The 20,308-nt window shown below is 58.7% G+C and overlaps 1 protein-coding gene across 3 annotated transcripts; it reads left to right on the top strand.

The window, feature by feature from the left end:
- The first annotated feature begins 463 nt into the window (after window positions 1-463).
- Window positions 464-20,223, top strand: HDGFL2 (HDGF like 2). Of its 3 annotated transcripts, none has more exons than XM_082650223.1 (16): window positions 464-622; window positions 3,035-3,111; window positions 3,206-3,344; window positions 8,954-9,145; window positions 12,494-12,610; window positions 12,735-12,806; window positions 13,430-13,586; window positions 13,697-13,772; window positions 13,851-14,154; window positions 15,182-15,285; window positions 16,169-16,242; window positions 16,377-16,447; window positions 16,807-16,908; window positions 17,114-17,306; window positions 17,996-18,128; window positions 18,459-20,223. In XM_082650223.1, the coding sequence occupies exons 1-16, from the start codon at window positions 551-553 to the stop codon at window positions 18,559-18,561; spliced, it is 1,986 nt and encodes a 661-aa protein (XP_082506349.1). In that variant the 5' UTR covers window positions 464-550; the 3' UTR covers window positions 18,562-20,223. The 3 variants fall into 3 exon arrangements, with proteins under 3 accessions (XP_082506349.1, XP_082506348.1, XP_082506347.1); XM_082650222.1 differs by having other exon boundaries at window positions 13,845-14,154; window positions 18,462-20,223; XM_082650221.1 differs by having other exon boundaries at window positions 13,845-14,154.
- The last annotated feature ends 85 nt before the right edge of the window (window positions 20,224-20,308 follow it).

The following is a 20,308-nucleotide window of genomic DNA, read 5'->3' as shown; positions in this document are numbered from 1 at the left end:
GCGCCCCCTACAGTGATTGGGCCTTCTTTCCTGTGGTAATCCAATAGCATGTTTCCTACTTAAGGCCCCTCCTCCTGTGGCGTTCTATGGCCCGCCCCTCTACCCTAAGCCCGGCCCCGAAGGAGCCTGGCTGCCTGCCTCTTCTCTCCCAGAGCGCCTGTTTCTCTCCTCCTACCTTTCCTCTTTCACCTCCCTTAACCTCCGTCCCCTCCCATTAGGCTTCTGGGTCACGCCCCCTTGGCTCTACCCGTTATCCAATCCCGTTAACTTGCTCTGCTCCAACCCCTCTTCTCATTGGTCCCCCTGCTCCTCTATCCCCGCACGTGGTCTTGAGCGACGGCGTCGCCCTCCCGTGACGGCCTGAAGGCGGGACTTCCTGCGAGGGGCAGACCAATAAACACGCTCCGACCCGCTACCTAGGCCGTCGCCCCCGCCCCCTCGGCGCCCTGTTCCCGCCCCCGGCTTCGCCTCCCCTTGCCGCCGCTGCTGCCGCCGCCGCTGCTGCCCCTGCCGCTGCCGCTTCCCGCGGCCTGGGTCTCCCGCCGCTAGCATGCCGCACGCCTTCAAGCCCGGGGACTTGGTGTTCGCCAAGATGAAGGGCTACCCGCACTGGCCGGCCCGGGTGAGGCCGCGAGGGAGATGGGCCAGGCGACGGGGGGTTGGGGGTGGGGTGGGGCAGTAGGGGCCCCGGGCCTGAGGGACCCGCGCTCCCGGGGTCTGGGGGACTCCGGGCCCGAGGAACCCGCGCGCCGGGGGTCTGGGGGGACCCGGGCCTGGGGGACTCGCGTGCCTGGGGGTCTGGCGGTCCCCGGCCTGAGGAACCCTCGCGCGGGGATTGTGCGGGAACCTGGGCCAGGAGAGGTCCCGGGCCTGAGCAACCTGCGCGCTGGAGATGCGGGGGGCCCCGAGCCTGGGGGATCCGCTCTGGGGGTCCCAGAGCCGAGAGGTATGGAGTTGAGGGACCTGGGGCCTGAGGAGCCAGGGTTCAAATCGGAAGGAGTTTGGTGGGTGTGAGGGGAGCTGAGGAATCTGGTATTTGAGAAGAGGGTTCAAACGAATGGGAAGGAGGTTCTCCAGGCTGAAGGACCTCTTTATGGGGGGCAACAAGAAGCCAAGTTCTGAGGGGCTGGGGGTCCTCAGCCACGTATGAAGGGGGCCTAGGGATAAGGGCTCCAGTAGGGGAGAATGGTTGAGGGTCAAGGTTGAGAGGTGCTCAGCAGGACCAGGGCTGGAAATAGGGCTGGGTGCTGTGTTCACAAGGTCGCTGGAGCTGAGGGGACTGGATCTGAAAATATGGGGCATCAGAGACCGGAGATTGGAATAAGACTTGTTTGGGGGGACCCTGGGGACTGGTGCCGCCCGTCCCCCAGGACTCCCCCGCCAGACTCTGGTGGAGGAAGCTGGTGGGGGCACAGGGTGGAGGGAGGGCTTGGGGTGGGTGGAGGCATGCTTGAATCAGAGGCCAGCCACGGGGACTCAAGCTGGAAAGAGAGAGCCCCTGAGGGAGGGGGCTGGGCCCAGGGGACTTTAGGGATCCCCTCTGGACGAAGCTGGGATCCAGAGGACCCAGATGATTCGAGGGGTCCAGTTCTGAAGGGAGTCTTGAGCGTGAGTCTCAGAACTGCAGAGTGGAGTTTCAGGCACTGTCTGTGGGGCAGGCCAGTGTGGAGGAGGGACCAGGAGGTTGTTGCCATCCCCAGGTCTAAGTCGCCCCAGGACTGAGGTTGGTGGAATATGCATGTTAGGACTGAAGGAATTTGGAGGGGGAGGCAGTAGAAGCATGAAGCTGAAGGCTCGGCTGGAACACAAGGAGCTCAGGAGTTGCCTGGGCAGTATTGTGGGGTGCCTGGAGATTTCATCCTCGTTCCCTGCCAGACCCTCCCTCCCTCTGGGTGGAAGTAAGCAGGAGGGCATCACACAGAGCTGGGCGTTTGGTTGCAGAGAGGCCGCCACAGGATGCCAGGAGTGGGCTCAGGGACTGCTAACTAGGCAGCCCTGAGCGTGGTCCTTAACAGGTGCTGCCGCTGAGATGTCTGTGCCTCAGGCTCAGAGGCGGCGCCTGGGTGAGGTCAGAGCAGAAGCGGGCCTGGGTGAGGTCAGAGCAGAAGCGGGCCTGGAAGGCATGGCAGGCTGGTCCTCAGGGTGATGGAGTTTGGGGATGCGTCTGTGCAGGAGCGGGATGCTTGGGATGGGTGTTTGGGGCCCAGGGCCCAAGGACTTTGAAAAGTAGCCCAGAGAACTGAGGAAGGAAGCTGGGTGAGGGGGGCAGGGAAGGTTCCAGCAGCTCCCAGGCTTTGAAGAGGACGGGAAGGAATTAATGGGGACCAGAGAACCCACCCTAACCTGATTTGCTCGGGCTTACTTTCTTGGAAGCACCAGAGTGATAAAACTTTACGGGCACTTCCCTTCCTCCCAGAGTACCAGTTTCTCCCTCTCCTCCGCGCCCCCCTCCAGCTGGCTCTCTTAAGCCCAGAATGCTTCCAAGCACCTGATTGGAAGGGAAGGGGCTGCTAGCCTCCTGTGGGGAGATGACTGACAGCTGCTGGAGCCCATGGGCCTATAGGGAGAGGGTGGGACTTCCTGGATGCTCGGGGCCTGTCTCCTGCAGCCCACCCCCCACCCTCTGCATCCTTGGAGCTGCCAGCTGCAGCCTCTGGTAGACTGATCACCGATTGCCCCTTTGCGGGAGGGGGTCCCGTGGGAGGGTCCTGGGAGTTCACGGAAGCTGGGCTTGGCCCCAGCCCCTGGCTGCTCAGAGGACCGTATTTGGCTTTGCCCAGGTGAAATAACTACCTTGGGGGGAGAGAGAGCACCCTGGGGGGAGCGGACAGGTATGCAATTGGGGGGGGGCACGTTGCACAGAAGAAGGCAGATGCCTAATTGGAAGGTGATGCGTCTTCCTCTGTTGAAGGCTCCCCTCCTCCCAGCGTGCTTTCCCCCAAATAACTTGGCTGTTTTCCTGGTCACTTCCTGGGTCAGTGGGTGAAGCTGTCCCCCACCCCCCAGCCACCCCCTGACTGGCCTCTCACTGCAGATCGATGACATCGCCGACGGTGCTGTGAAGCCCCCGCCCAACAAGTACCCCATCTTCTTCTTTGGTACCCACGAAACGTAAGTGTCCCCCGCTGGGGGTGGATTTTTCCCAGCTGTTGCCTCCCGGGGTGGCCTGGCTCACCTGGGCTCGGCCCGTGGTTCTTTTCTCCAGAGCCTTCCTGGGACCCAAGGACCTGTTTCCCTACGACAAATGTAAAGATAAGTACGGGAAACCCAACAAGAGGAAAGGCTTCAATGAGGGCCTGTGGGAGATCCAGAACAACCCCCATGCCAGCTACAGTGCTCCTCTGGTGAGTCGGTGCCGGGGGTGGGAGGCTGGCGGGGGTCTGCGGAGCCCAGGTCAAGCAGGCACTCGAGCATGCTGGGGACCAGAGGTGGTCTTAGCTTGTCCCACAGAGAAAGGAGAGGCCTCTGGGACAGGGCTCCTCCCGCTGGGCGCCGCTGTTGTTTGGGGCCTCATCATTCTCCGTGAGGGCAGTCCTGGGCACTGTCGGGGTTAGAGCAGCATCCCTGGTCCCACCCACTCGATGCCAGGAGCTCCTTCTTTACCCAGTTGTGACAACCAAATACGTCTGCAGACATTGCCGAGTGTCGGGTGGAGGGGTGCAGGATCCCCCCTGGTGAGACCCACTGCTCTAGGATTAGCCTGAATGTGAAACGGCATCGTTAGAGCTCCTAAGAAACCTTTTGTTTTCTAAGGAGAAAAATTTTTTTCCTTTCAGTAACACCCTTTCCTTCCCCCATTACTGCCAGATTTCAAACTCAGAAAAAGGCTGTAGGTAGTAGAACGTGAGAGCTCTTGCTCAGGTGGGAAAGAGTGCTAAGAGTCACAGAGATGACATTCTCAGTGGCAAATCAGTGTCTGGAAACAATCAGGGAAAAGAGGGAATTTAGAGAAGTTGAAGTTAAATTCGTAAAAAAGCCGTGGAAAGCTGAGGAAGGATGGCAGAGGGGTGCCTTGCTCTGGGTGTTTTGGGGTGAGGTGCAGACAAGGGGAGTCGCGGGGAGGTGGAGTAGCCTGGCCTCAGCAGGGGTGGGCTCCAGGTGGGCCGGGAGACCTGGCGAATTGACTGCAGGGCTCGGAGCTCTGCTGTTAGGGAAGAAACGGACTTGCCATGTGGTCTGTGGGCAGGGAAGCGGGAGTCGGAGAGGGTCTGGTTTGTGTGAGAGAAGGACCGAGTAGTTTTGTAGCATCTGGTCCTGCTTGAGAACTCGGGGTCTCAAGATGGTCTGGGTGTGCCTCTCCTGTGCCTTCCATCTACCCATCGACCAGGCAAACACTCCTGTGTAGACCCCGGCCGCACGCATGCCATGTGCTGCACTAGGGACCAGGAATCCTAGGTGATGCAGACACGCCTCTTGCCTTCTGGGAGCTCACGATCTAGAACCTGGGGTCCGTTCGAGAGCTCTCTCCAGTGCTGAGGGTTTGGCAGCCTCTTCTCAGGGGTCCAGGCCCACGTTTCACGTGTGTGGTCTTTTACCTCCCGTGTCTTTTACCTCCCGTGGTGGGTCTGGGAGATGGACGTTCCCCCTGCTTTGGTCCCCACCGTCTCTCCAGGCTTTGCACATTCCCCACTTGGGTAAACGGATCGGAAGTTGCTGAAGGTAGCTGAGTTTCATGAGACCGTATTCTGGCCCCAGCTCAAGTGCTGGTTAGTCTCGTCCTAAGCTTGTTGCCTCCAGGTGAATCATCACACCATTTAATGTTACTCACTCTCAGCCTGTGAAGTACCACGTAGATGCCTGCCCTCAAGGAAATGAAACTCAAAAATGGTGTAACCTTGGGGCTTCCCTGGTGGCGCAGTGGTTGAGAGTCCGCCTGCCGATGCAGGGGACACGGGTTCGTGCCCCGGTCCGGGAAGATCCCACATGCCGCGGAGCGGCTGGGCCCGTGAGCCATGGCCGCTGAGCCTGCGCGTCCGGAGCCTGTGCTCTGCAACGGGAGAGGCCACGACAGTGAGAGGCCCGCGTACCGCAAAAAAAAAAAAAAAAAAATGGTGTAACCTTGACATTAAACCCGCCCCATACAGACTCCCCAGGTTGAGAAGTAGGTATAGGTGTGAGAGCATATTACTGCTGTTTGGTTCTCTGACCCATCTGTGCCTCCAAAAGAACACTGGCTTAAAAATGCAGATCCCTGGGCCCCACCCCAAGAGGTTTAGGTGTGGTAGTTTAGGGCTGAGGCCTGGGCACCTTGAGGTGGTTCATCCCCCGAGTTATCTAGATGCTTCTGATGGAGCCAGTCCATAGCAGGCTTTTGGAAGCACCGCTTGGAGGGTGCCCAGGCAGTCTGTCTTTTCATCCTACAAGGTTTTACTTTAGTTTTACGTTTCGAGTGGGAGTACAGACTCCTGGTACAAGACTGAAAAGTACAAAAGGGCGTACGGTGAGGGATCAGCCCTGCCTCGCGGCCGTTCTGTTTAAGTTTCCTCTCAAGGTAGCCCTAGCTACCAGTTCCTTGTGTGTCCTTCCAAGATTCTTTGTTCACGTAAAACCCTACATAGCTTGCTTTTTTGAAGCGTGTAATGCTCCACTTGGCTTTATTCCCCCAGTTGGTCTCCCTCGTCTGTGCAGAGAACAGCTTCATTCTTTTTGACAGCCTTAGCTCACTGTGCTCCCACCAGGAGCGTACGGCAGGGCCTGCCAAGCCAGGAGGTGGAAAAACGGTATCTCAGTGCGGTTCCAGCTATATCCAGTAATCCCAAGATGGGCTGGGTAGGTGGAATCTTTTCCATCTTACAGCTGAGCACGCTGAGGCCCGGAGTGTTCGCTTGATTGCCGGGAAGGACCCAGCTAGAACGTGAGGCCTCAGAGACCTGGACCAGGGTTTTTCAACTTCTCTCCCTCTCCGTGGGGCGTCCTAGGCCCTGTGGGCTGTTGAGCACCATCCCTGGCCCCACCCACTCGATGCCAAGACCCCCCCCGCATCTTGAAAATTTGAATGTCTCTAGACATTGCTAAATGCCCCCTCGGGGAGAGAATCATCCCTTGTTGAGAAGGATTGACCTAGAAGGATCCCAGTTGATACATCCTCATGACCTGATAGAGGAGGTAAAGGGACCTGTCCCAGTAGCTGGTTCGAGCTGAGCTGGAACTAAAATCCAGGCCTCCCGTCTCCCAGGCTGAAGTTCTTTTCTGGTCGGTACAAGCCAGGTGGGGTCCTGGAGGGGCAGGTGGGCACGGAGAAGGACCTCTACACATGGATCCTGGGGTAAGAGCCCTGCTGTGTGGATGCGTGGACCTGGGTTCGAGGCCTGGCTCTTCCTCCTGTTCACCGTGTTCTTTGGGGTTTGATTGACGTCACCTTTCGGAGCCTCAGTTTCCTCATCTAAAACAGGCTCAGGGTACGACAAGCTCTCACGGGGCTGTTGGGGGAACACGGTGAGCCAGTGCACATCAGGCACCCGGCACAGGGGTGCAAGGTGTTGGGGACCGAGGGGGCCAGACTGGGCCTGACCTTCCCTTTCCACCTCTGTCACCCTCCCGACCCATTAAGACAGTGAGAGGGGGCTTCCCTGGCGCTCCAGGGGTTAAGACTCTGCACTCCCAATGCAGGGGACACGGGTTCAATCCCTGGTCGGGGAACTAAGATCCCGCATGCTGCACCGTGAGGCCAAAAAAAAAAAAAGAGAGAGAGACAGTGAAAGAGACCAACACTCATCACTCATCTCACTCAACCAGTGGGTCTCGGGATGGTTGCAGGTCAGCTGGCTCTTGGCCTTTATTTCCTGGTTCCTCTCCGAGCCACCAGTGTTCCCGTCCTCCAGACGTCTCCATGGGGATCGGATTTCCCAAAACTTTTGCTGGCAGGTAGTTAGGTCTCATGGGCCGAGCCCAGGAGATGCAGAGTTCCTGCCTTTATCCCCAAAGCACAGTGCGGGGCAAGTCACTTACCTTCCCGGAGACCTTGTTTCCCCACTTATGGAACATGCCCACTCGTCCCAGTCGCCTCCCCGGCTGTCGAGGCGCACATCCGGCCACAGTTGGTTGAGCGCTTAGCAGAAGCAAGCTGGGGTTTGTAACAAGAAGTAGCTTGTCCAGTGGGCCAGGCTTCAGGGCCCAGCAGAGCTGGCTTGCACCCCAGCTCTGTCGCTTAGTCGCCGTGTGATCTGGCTCCATCACGCCGCCTTTTGCCTCGTCTGCAGAGTGAGAATGACAGCTCCCCACATGTTACACGGAGAGAGATGATCCCTCGTGTCTGCTAGCTCTCACTGCCACGAGGCTGACTCCGTTCCTCCCGCAGACGATCCGCAGGGTCCTGGACCCTCCATTTAGTCATTCACACTCCAAGCTGCTGTTTCCCCCGTGAAGAACCGGGGACGTCCTTTCCCTTCTCCACTCACCAGGGGTGCCCCAGAGAAAAGTGACGCCCCGGAGGAGAGGCGTGAGGGAAATCCACCTGAAAGTCTGATGGTTCTCTCTCAGTGTTTCAGGTTTGGGGCTTCACCTACTTCGTGTGGCACTTTTTACCCTTTTTTTTTTTTTAAAATTTTTGGCTGTGCCACACGGCATGCCAGATCTTAGTTCCCCAACCAGGGATTGAACCCATGCCCCCTGCAGTGGAAGCATGGAGTCTTAACCACTGGACCAGCAGGGAATTCCCTGTGTCATATTTTAGATCCCACATATAAGTGATATTGTATGGTATTTGCCTTTCTTTTTCTGACTTACTTTGCTTAGTATGATAATCTCTAGGTCCATCCATGTTGCTGCAGATGGCATTATTTCATTCTGTTTTACGGCTGAGTAATAGTCCAATGTGTATACGTACCACATCTTCTTTATCCATTCATTTGTTGATGGACATTTAGGTTGTTTCCGTGTCTTGGTTATGGTAACTAGTGCTGCTGTGAACATAGAGGTGCGTGGATCTTTTCGAATTATAGTTTTCTCTGGACATATGCCCAGGAGTGGGATTGCTGGATCATGTGGTAGCTCTATTCTTAGTTTTTTGAGGAACCGCCATATTGTTTTCCATGGTGGCTGCAACCACTTTACATTCCCACCCCCACCACAGTGTAGGAGGGTTCCTTTTCCTCCACACCCCCTCACTCTGGTCTGCTCACGTGGCCGTGGTCGGTCTCCCACTAGATTGTAAGCTCCCCAGGGGCAGGGCCACGTCTGGGCGCTCCCACCTCCCTAGCACAGTGCCTGGCACCTGGCTGCTGCTCACAGATGGCAACTCAGTGTGCAGACGAGCCCGGCACGCGGCTAGCACAGAAGTGCGATCTACGCGTCTGCTATGTTTGTGGCTGTTAGCGCCTGAGCAGGCACTGTGGCTAAAACAGAAACAAGTGCCTGGAAGTTCGCGCCCAGAGGTCCTGTCCTAGGTCATTTTCCTCCTCATTAGTAATTGCAATAATAATCATGTTTACAAAAAGCAAACCTCGATGGACCTCCTGCCAGTCTGGGCACTGTCCTCAGTACATGCCACTTCTGTCTCACCCTCGCCACAGCCCTGTGAGGCCAAAGTGGTGTCGGCCCCATTGCTCAGATGGGAGATGAGGCGCACAGGGGCTTAAGTCACTGGCCCAGGGTCTGCCCTCAGATCCTGCAGTGCTTGAATCCTAGTGGCTAGCCCACACGTGCCCATCTCGCCCTGCCGCATCAGTCCTCAGAGCTTTCTGTTTTGTTTTGTTTTTTAATATCGTTTGGCCGTGCCGCACGGCGTATGGGATCTTAGTTCCCCCACCAGGAATTGAACCCACGCCCCCTGCATTGGGAACACAGTGTCTTAACCACTGGACCGCCAGGGAAGTCCCCCTTGGAGCTCTCTGAGCCTCAGTTCCCGCATTTGGAGAGCGAGCAGGCCAGACCCTGACACTTGAGACCCGGCCAGTGGCTGCTGCCCTGTGGGCCACGCCTGGTGGTGACCTGCTGTCTCTGTCCCCACCCCCAGCCGGTGAGCTCCTCCGACAGCGAGGCCCCTGAAGCTGATCCAGCAGTTGGCAGTGAGGATGACGAGGACCGGGGGGTCATGGCGGTCACAGCCGTGACCGCTGCAGCCGCCAGCGACAGGATGGAGAGTGACTCGGACTCGGACAAGAGCAGTGACAACAGCGGCCTCAAGCGGAAGGCGGTGGCCTTGAAGGTAGGGGCGCGGGGGTGGGGCGGGCACAGCCGGCCTGTGGGGGGCTGTGGCCCTCCCTGCTCCCTCCACAGGTTCCGTCTGGCCGTCTGCTCTTCTCCTTCTCCGGCCTTTCCTTCTTTCGGTTTTTAGTACATTCACAAAGTTGTGCCAGCATCCCCTCTGTCAGTTCTAGAACTTTCCATCACCCCAAAAAGAAACCCCGTCCTCACTGGCAGTCCCCCCACATCCCCACCCTCATTCCCTAGTACCCAGGAATCCGCCTCTGTGGAACTTGTCTGTTCTGGACGTTTCCCATCAGTGGAATCACACACTGTGTGTCCTTCTGTGCTGGCTTCTGTCACTGAGCATCGTGTCCTCAGGGTCCATCCACGTGGTAGCGAGTGTCAGGGCTTCTCTCCTTTTCATGGCTGAGCGATATTCCCGGGTATGGCCCGACCACACTTTGTTTATCTGTCATCTGTTTATGGACGTTCAGGTTGTTTCCACTTTGGGGCCATCACAGATAACGCTGCTGTGAACATTCGTGTACAAGTTTTTGTGTGGATGTGAGTTTTAAGTTCTCTTGGAGAGATTCTCTTTCCTGCCTTTTTTCCCCTCTCCTCTGCCTTTTGACTGCTTCCGAATATTTGGGTGCAGAATGAAAGGACCGGGACCTAGCAGCAAATTCTTTTGATAGAGTAAGGCATTGTTTTTATGATTTTTAAAAATAACATTTGCTTTTGGTTCCATTTATAACAATAAGCCATGCTCATCGTAGATAAGTTAGAAGATGTGAAAAGCATAAAGAAGCCGGTGAAAAATGCCTGAACTATCTGAGGGGGTTTCTGCGCCAAGGACTAGAAACATCCTGATGTGTTTCTCTGTGATCTTGTGTGTGCCTCACGGGCGGGGTGGGTATGTAAAGTATGGAATTGGCAATCACGCACGTAATGTGTCTTGCTGTTTTTCCACCTAATAGATGAGCATTTCCTTGTCCTTAAACGTTATGATTATTTTTTAATATTTTATTTATTTATTTATTTATTTATTTGGCTGTGTCGGGTCTTAGTTGTGGCACGCGGGCTCTTCGTTGTGGCGTGCAGACTTCTCTGTAGTTGTGGCACGTGGGTTCAGTAGTTGCAGCACGTGGGCTCTCTAGTTGTGGCGTGTGCCGGCTCTAGAGCATGCAGGCTTAGTTGCCCCGCAGCGTGTGGCATCTTACTTCCCCGACCAGGGGTTGCACCCCTGTCCCCTGCATTGGAAGGAGGATTCTTTTTTTTTTCTTCTTCTTTTTTCCTTTAACATCTTTATTGGAGTATAATTGCTTTACAATGTTGTTAGTTTCTGCTGTATAGCAAAGTGAATCAGCTATATGCACACGTATATCCCCATATCCCCTCCCTCTTGCGTCTCCCTCCCACTCTCCTTATCCCACCCCTCTAGGTGGTCACAAAGCACCGAGCTGATCTCCCTGTGCTATGCGGCTGCTTCCCACTAGCTGTTTTACATTTGGTAGTGTATATAAGTCCATGCTACTCCCTCACTTCGTCCCAGCTTACCCTTCCCACTCCCCGTGTTCTCAAGTCCATTCTCTACGTCTGTGTCTTTATTCCTGTCCTGCCCCTAGGTTCTTCAGAACCTTTTTTTTTTAGATTCCATATATATGTTAGCGTACGGTATTTGTTTTTCTCTTTCTGACTTACTTCACTCTGTATGACCGATTCTAGGGCCATGCACCTCACTACAAATAACTCAGTTTTGTTTCTTTTCATGGCTTATTCCATTGTATATATATGCCACATCTTCTTTATCCATTCAACTGTCAATGGACACTTAGGTTGCTAGAAGGCAGATTCTTAGCCACTGGACCACGAGGGAAGTCCCTGGCATCGTTTAAAAGTCCCTGTTGTTTCTGTTTACAGTTACTGAAGGAGTTAGAAATATGTTGAAAATAAATGCCCCCCGCATCCTACCCCTTAGGTATTAACCGCTACTTGTAGGTTAGTATGTATTCAGGTTTTGTTTTTTGGGAGTTTTTGGCCAACTTTGCATTAAATGAATCTGTCATTATTACAACACCTTTCCCCCACACTAGGGAGGCATTTAGACGACCTCTTCCCTCGTAACCCAGCACCCTAGCTGGGAACACACCTACTGGTGTTCCTTTCCCCATTTTGGGGGGTGTGGCTATGGCTTTCTGCCGGGTCAGCTTTGTGCTCTCTCTAGTTAACGTTCTTTTGTCGCTGTTTTTCTGTGTGTCCACCATCTCTTCACGTGGTCTCCCTCTGTGCATTTCTGTGTCCTAATCTCCTCTTCTTATAAGGACCCCAGTCATATTGGGTCAGGGCCACCCTAATACCTCATTTTACTTTAATTATCTCTTCAAAGACCCATCTCCAAATAGTCACATTCTGGGGTCCTGGGGGTCAGGTGTTCATTGTATGCGTTTTGGGGGAACACAGTGCAGCCCATCGTACCCTGGCCTTGGTCAGGCCCCGGAGGAGGTGAGATGCTCTCAGTAAGTGCTTGTGACGAGAACCCGCGAGTCTGGGCTGTAACGGGACAGAGGCAGAGGTGCATCGTACCTAAACCCACACCCTGACAGGGAGGACCAGGCGTCAGTGGGCCGAGATCTGTGTCCAAAGCTCAGTCCTCTTTGCCTCCTCAGTCCTTCCTTTATACAGTTTCTTAAATTGGCTTCTTTGAGTGAGCATCTGGGAGTCTGTGAACCCCTGAAACCTAATTCGGAATTGTATGTGTGTGTGTGTTTAAAAAATCTTTCTTATTGAGGTGAAATTCACATAAAAAAATTAACCGTTCTGAAACGTACAACTCAGTGGCATTTAATAGAAGTGGTGCAACCACCACCTCTATCCAGTTACAAAACATATGTGTATGTGTTTTTCTGGGGAAAGGATCCCTGGTTTGTATTCTTTATTTTTTTTAATTGTAGTAAAATACACACAACATGAAATTCATCATCTTAACCATTTTTAAGCGCACAGTTCAGTAGCATTTTACATTCACACCGTTGGGCAACCATCCCTACCATCCACCTCCAGAACTTTCTCATCTTCCCAAACTGAAACTCTGTCCCCAGGAAACCCTGACTCCCCCTCCCCCCGGCCCCCACCATCTACTTCCTGTCTCTGTGGATCTGACTCTCAAGGGATCTCCTGTGAGTGAGTGAGATCACAAAGTATTTGTCCTTCTGTGTCTGGCTTCTTTCACTGAGCATCATGTCTTCTAGGATCAGTATTCCTGGTTTTTATCAGATTCTCAAAAGGGTCCCTGCCCTCCTCCCCCCAAAGTTTCCTGAGCACATGGGCTTTCTCAGTTGCTGATGTGTCCGGGCTGCTCCCCTTCCAGATGTCGGTCTCAAAACGAGCTCGAAAGGCCTCCAGTGACCTGGATCAAGCCAGCATGTCTCCATCCGAGGAGGAGAACTCGGAAAGCTCCTCCGAGTCAGAGAAGACCAGTGACCAGGTGAGCAGCTGGCCGGACCCTGGGCAGGCACCCAGGGGGAGGGATGCACGGGGTGGGGGGGCAGGGGGGGGCGAGGGGTGGCCGGCCGGTGGGCAGCACGTCCAGCTCCCTTCTCTCTGCCCAGGACTTCACCCCCGAGAAGAAAGCCGTGGTCCGGGCCCCACGGCGGGGTCCCCTTCCAGGACGGAAGAAAAAGGTACGGGTGTTTTATTTTGTTCCCACACACCGGCCGGTGGAAGCTCCTCAAGCATCTCCCCACGGTCACCAGCCACCGTCTGAGGTCGGGGTCAGTCCGTTTTGGAGGAGGGGAGGCTGTAGGCCCCAGGGAGACCCCGGGGCCCGCTGACATCTGCCTCCACCTTCACTCATGGCTTTGGCCCATGGTTTCCAAGCGCCGTGTGCACGGAGCACCTCCCCGGAGCGGGAGGCCGCTGCTGCCCCCGAGAGGGCCTTAGAGGCCGGTTTGGAAAACGGGATGCTGGCATCGGAGGGGGGCAAAGCACTCTGAGGGGCCCCATGAGAGAGAGAATGCACGTGTGCGCGCACCCGTGTGCGCGCACCCGTGTGCAAGTGTGATGTATGTGCGTGTGTGTGTGTGTGTGTGGTGCGCAGGCAGGCATGTATGAGCGTGTACAAGTGTGTTGTGTGTATTGTGTGTACACAAGTATGTGTGCATGAGCGTGTGAGTGTGGGGTGTGTGTGTGTGTCCAGGGTTCTGGGCCAGACGAAGGGCTGTGGGTTTGGGCGGGGTGGGGCGCTGCAGGCACGCCTGGGGCTGCCCTCGCCCTGGCTGCTCTCACCTCCCCGGGCCTCCCCCAGAAGGCGCCGTCAGCCTCCGACTCGGACTCCAAAGCAGAATCGGACGGGGCCAAGGCTGAGCCTGCGGCCGTGGCGAGGTCGGCGTCCTCCTCCTCCTGCTCGTCCTCCTCCGACTCGGACGCGTCCGTAAAGAAGCCTCCTCGGGGCAGGAAGCCAGGTAGGCCGGCTGGGGGGTGCTGCCCTGGGCCTGCGCCTGGCCTGGCGGTGGGGGGGGGAATGCCCACCGAGAGACGCGGGAGAGGCCACCCCGCCCCCGCTCTTCCATAGCCGAGAAGCCTCCCCCCAAGCCCCGTGGGCGGAAACCGAAGGCTGAGCGGCCACCGACCACCTCGAGCACCGACAGGTGGGTGCGGGGCCCTCGGGGCGGGGGCGCGGGCAGGCCGGGACGGGAGCCCTAACCGGCCCGCACCCTCAGCGACAGCGACGAGGTGGACCGCATCAGCGAGTGGAAGCGCCGGGACGAGGAGCGGCGGCGCGAGCTGGAGGCGCGGCGGCGCAGGGAGCAGGAGGAGGAGCTGCGGCGGCTGCGTGAGCGCGAGAAGGAGGAGAAGGAGCGGCGGCGCGGGCGGGAGCGCGGGGAGGCGGCGCGTGCGGGCAGCGCCGGCAGCAGCGGCGACGAGCTCAAGGACGATGACGAGCCCGTCAAGAAGCGCGGCCGGAAGGGCCGGAGCCGGGGCCCCCAGTCCTCCTCCGACTCGGAGCCCGAGGCCGAGCTGGACAGAGAGGTGCGTCCGCGGTGTCCGTGCAGCAGCCGTTGTGTGCGGGGCGCCAAGCGGTCAGGGAGACACAGAGAGCCCGCTGTTAAGGAGCTGACACTAGAGGGAGGGGGACAGGCAGCGGACCACCTGAGGATGGTGTGTGGTGCCAAGGAGATGGAAGCCAGGGCGGGGTGTGAGCTGCGGGGGCGAGATCAGGCGGGCAGCCGACCTTAAGTAAGGATCTGAATGAAGTGAAAAGGTATCTTGGGGAGAGGCATTCCTGGCCGAGCGCACGGCCCTGGGGCAGGACCGTGCCTGGTGTGTTGGAGGAACAGCCAGGAGGCCCGTGTGTCTGGAGCAGAGTGAGCGAGAGGGAGGAGGGGAGGGCAGGGAGGGGAAGGGGGAGGTCGTACAGGGCCTTGTGGAGGACTTGGGCTGTTACCCCAAGGGAGGTAGGTGGGACCCTGGAGGGCTGTGGGCAGAGGAGGGGTGGGTGCTCACAGGTGCCCTCTGGCTGCTGCCGGGGAACGGCTTGTGGGGTAAGCATGGGAGCAGTTTGGCCTCTGGTGCATGTTGGTGGTGACCCTTGGCACCGTGTGTGACCACAGGGCGTCAGCTCCCTGTCCTCCTGGCTCTCACAGGCCAGCCTGAGTCCAGGAATCCGAGCTCCCCGGGCCCATCGCCTTCTGGTCCGAGCCCAGGATCCCACTCGATAGGGGTGGGGGAGCCGAACAATGCCCTGTTCTCTCTCCACTGCTCTCCATTTTGTCACAAAAGGGGGACCAAGTTCCCTGGCACAGGAGGTGTGTTGCTCGGCAAGAGGAATGCAGTGGGGCTGCCCCACTGTTGGGTGATCCTTTCAGACCCTGAGAAGCTGCTGCCCGGGGATGGACTGGACACGGGATCCATCCTGCCCAGTCTATCAGCTCCCATCAGGCGAAGGTGATAGCAGGGAATGTCACACTGTGTCTCTAAGGGAACAGCTCAGGGGTCTGGCTGGGGCAGCCCCACGCCGCCTGCCGCTCCAGCCCCTCCCTTTCTCTGGTTGCTACAGGTGAAGAAATCAGCGAAGAAGTTGCACCTGCAAAGCACAGAGCCCGCGCGGAGACCCAGCCAGAAAGAGAAGAGAGGGCGCCCCGAGGAGAAGCCCCGGGCCAGGTCCGTTCCCGCACTGCCACTCCTCCCATAGCCCCCTGGGGGTCCCCACATCTCAAGGGAGGGCCCCAGCTTCTAAATTCAGTCTTCGAGACTGAATCCAGTTGAAGTGTCTGGTTCTTGGGGCCCCATCAGGTTATGCAGGAGTCACTGCCAAGGTCTGTGGTCCTTCCCCAGAGCAGGCCTCTCCCCCCAGGGTGACCCTGCTCCCAGGGGACCCCGGGCAGTGTCCTGGGACATCTGTGGTGGTCACGTGGGGGCGGTTCCTGGGATCCAGTGGGTGGAGCCAGGGAGGCTGCCCCTCTCCCACAGTGCCCAGGATGGAGCCCCACAGAGGATGACCCGGCCCCCGTGTCGCCAGTGCTCAGGGGGCGAGACTGTCCCCAGACCAGTGGTTCTCAGGCTTTTTAAAGTCCAAGGCCCACTGAGATGGGAGCACAAAGCCCATCTCCCTGCCCACTTTCTATGTGGAATCCCAGCCATCAGTGAACGAACCTGCCCCGTGGGAATACGGCAGCCAGGCTGCCGAGCAGGATGTAGAATCGAAGGCTCGGTGACACGCCAGCTGCCGTTTCCCGGCGTCATATCAGAGTAACTCATGTGCTGGGGTCTGCGTAACTAGCCACTCACCCTTAACCGCCTGTTTAAAAAAAAAAAAAAAAAAATTCTGGGTTTTCACATTATTTACTTCCTAGAGGAAGGGTTATGTCTTGGGTCCCCTCGGGTGCTGCCCTAGACCAGGTCAGGCGGACCTTGAGCCTCTTCCTCCCAGCCTCCCGGGCCTCCTGATGGTTTCCTTCTGCAGCGGCCATGGGTCCCCCCACAGGCCCCCGGCCCTCAGTGGGGACATTGGTCAGGGGCCTTCTAAGGGCGCGACTCTCCACAGGCCCGCGAAGATGGAACGGACCCGGAAGCGGTCGGAAGGGTTCCCACCAGACCGGAAGGTTGAGAAGAAGAAAGGTGAGGGGCCAGCTGCCCAGCCCTGGTTGCAGCCTGAGGTCGCCGAATGGGAGGAGGGACGGCCCTGGAGGAGCCGGCTCCCATCACCAGGGACCCCGCTCAGGCCTGGGCGCTGCGTTCTCTCTTGGCCACAGAACCTTCCGTGGAGGAGAAGCTTCAGAAGCTGCACAGCGAGATCAAGTTCGCCCTGAAGGTTGACAATCCGGTGAGACCTTCCTCGGGGTGCAGAGCTCATGTCTCAGTTCCCCTGCCCCCTCATCGCTCGAGCTCCCTTAGACGTCTGGGGACGCTGAGGCAAAGCCAGGCCGCACGCCAGGGCAGGGTCCTTGTTCACGTGGGCGCCCACCAGATAAGGGCCCAGCTTGGCCTCCTGGGTGCAGTACTCTGCGTTCCCACCAGGTGGTGCCACACGAGGCCCCAAGACCCCTCGAGTTCTGGGTGCTTCACCACTGTCACCGGGGCTCCCTGTTGCTCAGCCCAGGGTGTCCTTCTCTGCCCTCTTGGGCCCCCTAGAACCCCCGCAGCTAGGCGCTGACCCTCCTCGCTGCCCTCGCTGCCCTGCAGGATGTGAAGAGGTGTCTGAACGCGTTAGAGGAACTAGGGACCCTGCAGGTGACCTCACAGATCCTCCAGAAGAACACGGACGTGGTGGCCACGTTGAAGAAGGTGCGGCGGGAGCCCAGGGGTTGAAGGGGCTGGTGGTGGGGCTACGGGTCTGCTTGGGGCGCTGGGCTTCCGGCCACGGCTGCCTGTGGTCAGCGAGGAGGAAGCCGTGCGCACGGGAGGCGCTGCGGGGTGCGGTGATGGGGGAAGGTCTCGGGCGGGGGGTGAGGAGGCTGCGCCCCCTGAGCCAGGCCTCTTGGTGGGCCAGATCCGCCGCTATAAGGCCAACAAGGAGGTGATGGAGAAAGCTGCGGAGGTCTACGCCCGGCTCAAGTCTCGGGTCCTGGGACCAAAGATCGAGGCCATCCAGAAGGCGACCAGAACTGGGCCGGAGAAGGCCGAGGAGATACTGGCCGGAGAGGAGGCCCCTGCGGAGAGGGCGGAGGACGAGGCGAGCACTGGTGAGGAGCTGGCGGGAGGGGCGCCGAGCAGACTGCCCAGGTGGCGCCATCTGTCGGCACTTGCTGCGCAGGCTGGCTGTGTCCCCAAGGCAGCTGGTGTCTGGGCCACACACCCCTGTGCTGCTCATAGGCTCCATCCAGACCCTCAGAGCCAGGTAGCAGGGGAGGCTGTGTGTGTGTGGCCAGGTGTGCGAGCGTTTCTGGGACGGGCGGTCGCAGAGGTCTGGGAGGGGAGGGCCACAGGTGGGCTGAGAGGAGCAAGGGCGTCTGTGGTGGGGACAGTGGCTGCGGGGACAGGAGAGCGTTCCTTCCTGCTGGGGTCATGCGGTCCTGGTGAGAGATGTTTGGAGCAGCCCTTAAGACCAGCACCGAGAGGGCTTAGCCGAAGCCGAGGCTGCCCGGGGGAGAGCACAGAGGGGGCGTCTCTCCTTACGTCTGTTTGGACACGGCCGTGGCAGGCTTTTTCCCGGTGTTGCCCACGGCCATTCGTTTACCAGCCCCTCCCATCTCCAGGCCGTGTGGACGGGCTAGGGGCCGGCTGGAGGAAGAGCCCCACGCAGCCGCGGACCCCGCGTGTCCGGTGGCTCGGGGGTGCGGGTGAATTCAGGTGCACAGGCGAGTGCTCGCACGCTGCTCGCTCTCTGCAGGCAGGTTGCCCCACAGCGTCCCACGAGCTTCTCTCCCCACAGATCTCTCGGCCCCTGTGAACGGCGAGGCGACGTCCCAGAAGGGGGAGAGCATGGAGGACAAGGAGCCGGAGGAAGGACAGAACTCAGAGGAGGGGCCAGGGGGCGGCTCCTCTGAAGAGCCATCACACAACGAGTAAGTGTCGCTGGGGCCGCAGGGGCGACTTCCGGAGAAGGCAGCCCGGTGTCTGAGCTGCTCCCAGTTGGGTAAGGCCCGAGGGACATCAGTCTCCCGCACGCTGACTGACCCCCAGGCCCCTCGGAGGGAGCTCGGGGCTCGGGGCCGGCTGGCCTGGGCCTGAGCTCTCGGAGGGTGGCTCCCTCCTGACACCCGCCACGGGAGCCGGGGCTGCAGGCAGGCAGGGGGAGGTTGGGGGCGAGGGCTGTTGGTCTCTGTAGGTGGAAGGAAGGAGACAGACGGCGAGGGGCCTGCTCACCCCTGCCCGCCCGTGCTGTCCTCCACCAGCAGCGTGCGGGAGGGCCCCGACCTGGACGGGACCGGGAAGGAGCGGCAGGAGCGAGAGAGGCTGCGGGTGGACTCGGAGTCCCTGGACGACGAGGACAGCTGAGCCGGGTGGCCCGTGGCCGGGCCCCGCCGCCACTCGCAGCTGCCCCGAGGCCTGCCTGGCTCCTTCCCGGCACCCAGGGAACAGAGAACTGTTGGGGAGACGCTGTGTTGTTCGTATTTGTCCCCCTGGGTTTTTTTTCTGCCTAATTTCTGTGATTTACAACGGACATGAAATGACTATAAAGGGTTTTTTTAATGAAAAAAAAAGTTGCTTTTATTGGCTTGGTTTTCTAGCATGACTGGTTTGCAGTTGTCAAGGGGCCGTCCAGGGACAGAGGGTTTTAAGCCATAGGGTCACCGTGAGCAGCGAATATGAATTTGGTTCTGACGGTGCTCCAGGCCCTGCAGGGCTGACGGGGGCAGTGAGCAAGGCCTTTCCAAAAGTACCAGGAGGGATGCTGAGGGCTGTCTGTTGTCGTCGATGTGCACAGGGCGTGGGTGTTGGGGGCAGGCCTCGCTGTGTGACGTGGGCCGAGTGACGCCCCACACTCTGGGCTTCTCTGTGCTCACCTGTTGCTTGGATTCAGATGGGGGATGTGTGTGCGGCGCCCAGCCAGGCACCTGCACGTGGCGGTTGCTGGTTAAACGGTGGCCTCGACCGTGTATCCCCTGTCCTGCCGGTGGCTGAGCCCCTCTGTCCCGGCTGAGAGAGAGGCGTGGTGTGGTTTTGCTCCCTGGGCCTGGCGTACTGCCCCCGCCCCCTGCCCCGTTTGGTTTGGTCTGGTTTGGTTGGATTTGAGGTTGTCGCTGAGCTCGGTTTCCATGAACGACTGTTTCCAGTGTCACCCCCTCCGATGGCTGTCCGTGATGGGGAGTGAGGAAGGAAAGGCTCGGGGAAGTTCCCGGACTGGTCCCCGTGTCTTGCCTCGGCCAGCTCCTGTGGCGCAGGGCCCCTTGTGGCCCCTGGCAGCCGTGGTGACCCTCTGGGGAGAGCTGGCCCATCCGTCCCGGGGCTTGGAGCACCTGGTGATTTCTGAGAAGCAGGGCCGCTTCGCTTCCTCCGTCAAGGAGGCGGCCAGATAGGGGGGCTGCAGGCGTGGAAAGGGGGCGCTTGACAAGCCTCGGGCCGCTGGACTTCTGATGCAGCAGCTCCCTCAGCATCTCCCGGGGCCCCGGGGAGCAGGGGGACTGGCCCTCTGTTGTCCCACCTTCCCATGTGCAGCCCACCTCGCAGGGCGCCCCAAGGATCCAGGGAGAGCACGGCGGGAAGGAAGGGGCCCTTGTCCAGGGGCTGCTGGTCTCTGGCCTGGAGCACGTGACTGAGACCTGAACGTGTGTCGAGCACGTTTTTCTGTTTGGTTTTTTTGGCTGCGCCTTGTGGTTTGTGGGATCTTAGTTCTCCAACCAGGGATCCAACCCGCACCCTCGGCAGTGAAAGCACAGGGTCCTTACCACTGGACCACCTGGAGTCCCTCGAGCACATTTTGTCACGTGCTCCCTAGGGCCCCATCCTGTGTGAGGGAGCCCCTTTATTCCTTCATCGGCAGCCTCTGGGCCCAGGGACCTGAGAACATCATCTGTGGGGTCCTTGTGATCACCCAGGACCAGGGGGCGCTGCCGGGTGAGTGGGCTGCAGCAGGAAGGGACGTGTACTCACCCCACCCCGCCCGGACAGTCCGGTTCTCAGCTGTCAGTGGCTGCTGCAGCTTTGCCTTCATGAAGCCCCTGGGCCAGGCCGGGGGTCGGCAGAGGCGGTGGGGGCCTACCTGCCTCAGGATGATGGTGGCGTTCTGGTACCTTCGGGCATG

Source organism: Grampus griseus, assembly GCF_964374135.1.
Source record: "Grampus griseus genome assembly, chromosome: 3".
NCBI classification, from domain to species: Eukaryota; Metazoa; Chordata; class Mammalia; order Artiodactyla; family Delphinidae; genus Grampus; species Grampus griseus.
Note: the sequence above shows the minus strand (reverse complement) of the source record. Positions and strands in the feature narration are given on the sequence as shown.